Genomic DNA, 6,928 nt, shown 5'->3' on the forward strand with positions numbered 1-6,928 from the left:
ATTTTAAAGGTTTTCTGCCCCCCAAAACTAAAAACCAGTTTGATTTTAAAAATTATAGAAACAAACGCAGGAAAAATTAATCAATCTTTTTAATGTCTGTGAAGTTATGATTAAACCGTGATAAACTACTAACAATTTTGAAATCGCCATTGTGTTTGTGAGAGGTTGCGAGAGACTGGGTATAGGCATAAGTCACGGAAGCCCTCGGCCTTTGAAAGTCATTAAAGCGATTTTAATTTCGTTATAAAATCAACCACGTGTTACAGATTATCCCGGGCTTTCCTTGCATTTGCAGCTAGCATTTGTTGCAGCTTTTCTTGCACTCTCTAAGCATGTAACTTGGGTTCTTCTTGCATTCGTCGATACCCGCCCAGTACTTGCAATGTTTAACATAATCGGCGCAACCTGGCAACAATAAAATATGCAAAGTTATACTGAATACTCTAGAATTTGGCAATGTGTTTACACTAATATTCCCGGTTTCTCGATTTATCTCATCGAGCGTTGAACTAGCAAAGGGGGTCAAATCAAGAAAATATCCTATCAAACTTTATCCACTCTGTTTCTTTAATGATATACGGTGTTATTGGTTATGCCATTCAAAAAAAAAAAAAAATCCAGAATGACAAAATTGAAAACCGTTACAAAGTTTGATACTGTGTGGCGAAAACACAGTATACGAAGGTTTATATAAACCTGGTGCTCAAAAAATATATTTACAGTTTTAAGATTGTATCTATAATCATTAGTCTACGCAATTGTCAAGCGGTTATCCAGGGGTAAACTTGTGTAGACGCACCAACATTGCACCATGTGTTTGACCAGCAAATTCCGTTTACCACCTGAACATAAACATCAAGAAAAAGCAGTGGACTGTGGGGGAAGAAGGGAGACAGGTCGGTTTTTCTCTTTTCAATAATCACTGTTATATTCGCCATTTGTTATTTATCATTTCAACTCTCTACGGGGTTGCCAAATTTTGCGACTTGATCACAAAAAGACTCGGTACTACAGCGTTCAGACGGAGAAGCTAATCTACCAATGAGAAGTTTACTGCGTAAATTGTCCGTGTTTGTTTATGGGATCATCATATGGAAGAAATCCAAAGCTTTTCTTGCTCAATGCTAGCCGTGATCTTTAATAAGATTGATTGTGATAATTGTAACTGTGATCTCGAAACAGCGTAATCTCATATCAAATCCCTTCCATTTTCCCCCTGGTCTCCCTCCCTTTGCAAGATAAATATAGTGTTTGCAAAGTATTTCACAGCAATGCTCAATGCTAGCCGTGATCTTTAATAAGATTGATTGTTATAATTGTAACTGTGATCTCGAAACAGCGTAATCTCATATCAAATCCCTTCCATTTTCCCCCTGGTCTCCCTTCCTTTGAAAGATAAATATAGTGTTTGCAAAGTATTTCACAGCAACATCCAACATCAAACATGTAGTGCGCGACAAATTGTGTAAGGCGCGACACCAAAATGTTTCAACTATCCGAGAAACACTTCTTTTCGCTGCTACAAGATTTGCCTCCTTTGCAATGGTTTTTGAGGAGGCTAAACTAGGCGACATGTCCCACGCTACATGTCTTTTTTGGCGCTGCGATACAAAAATTTAAGTGATCAGTACATGAATTATACCGATAGAAAATTTCTCTTACAAGACTTGCAGCTGACTTTGCACTCGCGATGCATCCATGTCGGGTTCTTTTCGCATTCTCCGATTCCTGCCCAGTATTCACAATTCTTGTCGTTGTCTTTGCATTCACCTACAAATTTACAAAACAAAAAGATTAATTGATGTTAATTTTCTTAAGAGAAAATAGTTTCTCCACCTTTCACACAGGTCACAAAACGAATCCAAAATTACCGTCCGCGTTATTGGAATATCTTTATTAAAAGGTTTGCTTTTAATTACCTGACAGACTGGTGCCAATTTGTGTGTGCTAGTATGCTGTTTAAGTCCACTCATTTTAATTAGCGTCGCTGAAAAGGTTTAAAAGGTCAGTGCCCTAGGGCGAACTCTTAATGTTTGAGTGTTTGGGGTTCAGGCGCGTACACAGGAGGGTAAGCGCGCACGCGCATAAACTGAAACGAAGTATGGGTGAGAATGAGAGTTTTATATGAGAAGAGGGTAAGGGGGGATGAGGGAGGATCGGTAAAGTGGTTGGTGAAGGATAGAAAGGGTTTTGATTGATAAAGGCTTTGAATTAGGCGAGGGTATTACGAGGGTGGATAAGGAAAAGGGGGAAGTAGGTTGAATAAGGAGATTTTCGTGTAGAGAGGGCTGTCGGATATACCTCCATCTCCACCGCTGCCCGCGCTACACTTGTACAGCAGATTCATTTGCTTGACATCAGTTGGGCTGACATAGTCTCGCTGCCCAATGGTTACCTGCAAGACAACGTAACTTGCACCACTTGATACCTGACATATGATGCAGCATATGGAGCCCTAGTATTTCGTATTTATTCCGGCGCGATTTCAGCATCCAAGGGCCACTGATAGTTTGATGCCACCTTGGTTCGCACATTTTATATGATATAAGGGTTGAACCATTTGATTTGTTACCGGGGGATGAGGCTGATTCAAATATCCGATGGTCCATCCCTTATATACACTATACTAGTTTGATGCCACCTTGGTTCGCACATTTTATATGATATAAGGGTTGAACCATTTGATTTGTTACCGGGGGATGAGGCTGATTCAAATATCCGATGGTCCATCCCTTATATACACTATACAGGGAAATAAATCACATAACTTTTGTCCAGTCTATCATCGATAATCAACGACATTGGTCATCATAAATAATTTTTTGAAAGCTGGTGTGATTCCAGCAAACTCTAGAATCAAGCGTGGACTGTGCTGAACACAAATCCTTTAAGTAATGGCAAGAGGGCATAAGATGTTATGCTTTCGTTGTACTGGAATTATTTTAATTTAATTTTAAACTTGAAAAACACTTCTATCATCTCACTCAATTCTTTTAAAGATATTTGATCATTGTTTTTTTTCTTTTTGCGAGTACACACGAGATCAACTTGTTTCTAAGCCAATCACATTTCAACCTTGAAGTCATTATCGCTCAGGAAAAAGAAAAAAAAGCCCTTGACTGGTTTCCCTTTTTCCATCGCTTTTGCGTCTTTATTTTACGAGCCTCTCTGTATTCTACTTGGGTGCGCTCTTACCCCGGCTTTTTTGGGCTGTATAGTCACGAATCCACCTATTCCAAACGCCGTCGGTCCATAATGCATGACGCTTCCATAGTCATACGGCGTCCCGAGTGAGTCGATGGTCGCACGGGGATACTTATCGAAGTTGTTACGAGCATCTGAAGTTTTAAGGGGAAAAACGTCAGAGACAGCATCGGTATATACACCTATTTCACAAAAGGTTGTCAGTGCAAATGGCGAATGGCAGCAAATGGCTTATAGGTACTAAGTATTCATAAAGTTAAAGGTGTTAAATAAAGCCCAGCAATGTCAGAGCCAAGCAATGGTAACCTTTAATAGATAATGGTTTTGATTATACATATTCCTTGAGAGGCATGGTTACTTTTGGTCGTAGAACTGCCATTCGTCAATCGCCATTTGCCATTTGCACTGACAACTTTTATTGAAATTGGTGTATATATACTTACGGTCGATAAGCATTTTGCGGTTATAAAGTAGTTACTAATCTTACACACTTCCACGTTGTTGATGTATATGGTGACGTAGTTATCTCTATCCGGTCGTGACTGCTCATGGAAGAAACCAAGGGCATGCGCTGGTGAATGAACAAAAAAAAACATAAATAAAATTAACAGAATCATCCAAATCACAGCGTTAATTGAACCACCACCGCCATAATCTTATTGTCCGAATCATAATTTCATCCAAATCATCATTATCATCATTATCGTCATATTCATCATCATCATCGTTGTCGTCGTTGTCGTCATCATCATCTTCATTATCAGCAACATAGTCATCATCATCTTCATTATCAGCAACATAGTCATCATCATCATTATTATCATTAACATCATCATCGATATCACTATCATCATCACTATAATCTTCAACATCGTCAACACTATCTTCATCACTATCATCTTCAACATCGTCATCCCTATCATCATCATTATTATCATCATCGTCAATACGTCATCACTATTATCGTCAACATCGTCATCACTATCATCATCATTATTATTATCAACACCATCATCGCTATCATCGTTATTATTATTATTATCAAAAGCGTCGTATCATCGTCACGCTATCACGTGATCAATGGCAATCAAGCTCTTACCGATCTCATGTGCGACAACTCCCGCATGCCAGCATCCGTTTCCAAGGCTGATGTGCTGCTGTCGGTTTTTCATACCCACCTCAGAAGAGCATCTAAAAAAAGCAAACAGGGTGAGCAGAAATTTTTCTTCGACAATCGCGCAGCTGCAAGACGCCAGATGTGCAGATGCCATTATTAAAAGCACAAAATATCTTACCCCGACCCAAAATGGAATGTAGCATAGGCGCGTTCATTCGTCCTCTCCTTAAAGCGGATGCAAGTATTATCCGTCCACATCTTCATCCCAGCTTCGATCGCAGACATTGCCTGGCTGTATTGAGCTGAGGGAGAAAACAGGATATAGTGGTTACATCATTAAACAATATTATTTTGGCCTCCCTTTTTTGCAGCTTGGGGCCAGTAATTACATTAAGAGCCACATGGTATTACGTTAGGAGCCATTATTACCTGAAGTGCCACTTGGTATTACGCTTAGAGCCGTTATTACATTAAAAACCACAGTATTACACTTAGGGCTTCAACCACAGGTACCTAAGCTCACTGTGTGTATGAATAAATTATAGTGGTTCACGTTACGTTGTGTGTGTCATGGCTTACCGTAAACATATGGGATTGAAATAAGCCGTTCAATTTACTACGAAATAAAATCGTAGAAATCTCTAAAATAATCTGACCTAACAGTGGAGTCTGTTTCCCAGGAAACAGAACAGCGAAACTCTCGGCATGCCGGCCCAAATGGCTTGATATTTCACACAGACCATATTTAAGACTCCACTGTCAGGTCAGAATACTTTAGAGAGATTTACGATTTTATTTCGTAGTAAAGTGAACGGCTTATTTCAATCCCATATGTTTACTGTAAACCATGACAAACACAACGTAACGTGAACCACTACAATTTATTCATACACACGGTGAGCTTGGGGCACCTGTGCTTCAACAGACTGAAGTATTATTATTATTAGGGCTTTAAGCAACGACGACGGCGTCTGCATGGAGAACGTGATCTCTCAAAAAGATTTTATACTTTGCGCTCAATTTTAAGCTAGTTTGGATAATAACTCGTTTATGTATTACCTAAAAACTATAATAAAGCCTAGACTCTTGGATAGTCTAGTTTTCAGCGCACACGTTCCCGTCCTCGCTAGACCGTGAAACTTGGAGATTTCACGTTGTCGTTTGAAGGAAATTGGCTATGAAATGTACCAGACAGAATGCATTTCAGAGTATATTTCACGTCTGGCTCTTTAAATTCTCAATTGTTTTCTGTCGTCGCCTATCACACTGTCGTTGTCGCTGCTTAAAGTCTCGAGCTCGAAAATTTATTACCGAGCCCGGGGTCTATGGTGTATACGAGTACACCTCCTGGCCACTGTCCGGTCCGCACGGATCCTCGGGCGGACGCCGGATGAGTCACGTCCAGTCCCATCTTGGCCGCGAGTCTCTGGTCCGGGCTGAGAACGATGTCTCCCTCAAACAGATTCGGGTCCTTTATGCCGACATTTTCTAGTAATGAAAGAAAGAGTGATTGGTAGTATCTTTTAACTTGGAGGCCATCGAATGCGAGTACCCGTTTGGTTTTAGTGCGAGACCAAATAAAATCGAGCAGCGAGCACTTCGAGAATCAATGCGAGCACGGCTAAAACGTTTGCGCGAGCACATCGAAATTTCAAGGGACCATTCTGAAGCCCTTTACTTGGGTGCAGTCGGGTCGTAGTTCACATGTCACGATCACTAATGCTGCACAGGATAATTGGTGACAAATAAAGGGATTTTTTTCTATATTAGTGCTTTTGTACTAATTATATAACATACTAGTGCTTTTGTACTAAGCAGCTCTGCAAATATAACACGCAGCACTTTCAAATGCGCCGAAATAAACGCGCACAGAAGAGCAAAAAATGATAATAATAAATAAAGAGCACGCAATATTTTGCTCTTAAAATTCCACGTTACGTTACTGTGTTCAGGTGTACATCCTATTCCCCTATATATACACGCACACAATAAGTATAGTAAAAGGTATCAAGCAAAAACTGACCTTCGGGATTGTGAGCCAAACCTACACCAACAAGTAGCAACAAGAGAAGCATTGTGAGTTTTCCCGCGTCACAGTTCTCGCCTCGTTTTAGTGTCGACTCGCGTTGTTTGGTTGTAGCCGGTGTGATAATCACGGTCGACTTTCAGACGAGTTCTTGCCTCGTTTGGTTATATCCACCTTGTGAGCCGCAGCTGCACGGCTGTGTTAACAAGTAGACCTAGGTGATATTAAACTTATCTTGTGTAGAACAACATGGAATACAACTAAGCACACTATCCTCGCTGTCTTCGTGTATGAGCCTACAAATACCAAAAAGTTGTCTAGATATGAAAAACTGTGGAAGCTTGTTGACAATTTTTTTTGTTACCCACCCATGTCCCAGGCCTTCTTACCAGGTTTTTCTGTGCTCAAAGATAAACCGTGAATACGTGACCTTGCTAACAACTGGAAACCAATTCAGAAACCTGAGTAAAGACGTTTGTGACCAAGTTGTTTTCTTCCCCTATCCCAGGCGCGTACACAGGGCGTTGCGCAGGGTGCGCGCACCTGCCTCCCCCTTGACTTCCAAAAAGTGGGTTATTTTT

General features: G+C 40.4%; 1 protein-coding gene across 1 annotated transcript; it reads right to left on the reverse strand.

Annotated features, from left to right (window-relative positions):
* Nucleotides 1–72: 72 nt before the first annotated feature.
* LOC5502974 (astacin-like metalloprotease toxin 1) lies at nt 73–6,502 on the reverse strand. The gene is made up of 9 exons (XM_001624047.3): nt 6,345–6,502; nt 5,633–5,809; nt 4,500–4,623; nt 4,304–4,395; nt 3,692–3,775; nt 3,196–3,338; nt 2,302–2,395; nt 1,663–1,770; nt 73–405 (listed from the first exon to the last, which is right to left on the reverse strand). Exons 1-9 carry the CDS (start codon nt 6,394–6,396, stop codon nt 296–298), a joined length of 984 nt encoding a protein of 327 aa, XP_001624097.3. The 5' UTR covers nt 6,397–6,502; the 3' UTR covers nt 73–295.
* Between the last annotated feature and the right edge of the window lie 426 nt (nt 6,503–6,928).

This window comes from Nematostella vectensis, chromosome 3 (genome assembly GCF_932526225.1).
Source record: "Nematostella vectensis chromosome 3, jaNemVect1.1, whole genome shotgun sequence".
In the NCBI taxonomy this organism is placed as follows: domain Eukaryota; kingdom Metazoa; phylum Cnidaria; class Anthozoa; order Actiniaria; family Edwardsiidae; genus Nematostella; species Nematostella vectensis.

Excerpts from the sequence above, each read along its gene's own strand:
- LOC5502974 (XM_001624047.3), bottom strand. The coding sequence starts at position 6,396 with ATGCTTCTCTTGTTGCTACTTGTTGGTGTAGGTTTGGCTCACAATCCC. Across the intron at positions 5,810-6,344 it reads TTTGGCTCACAATCCCGAAG|AAAATGTCGGCATAAAGGAC; the intron begins GTCAGTTTTTGC and ends TTTCATTACTAG. Across the intron at positions 3,339-3,691 it reads CATCAACAACGTGGAAGTGT|ATGCTCGTAACAACTTCGAT; the intron begins GTAAGATTAGTA and ends TTAAAACTTCAG.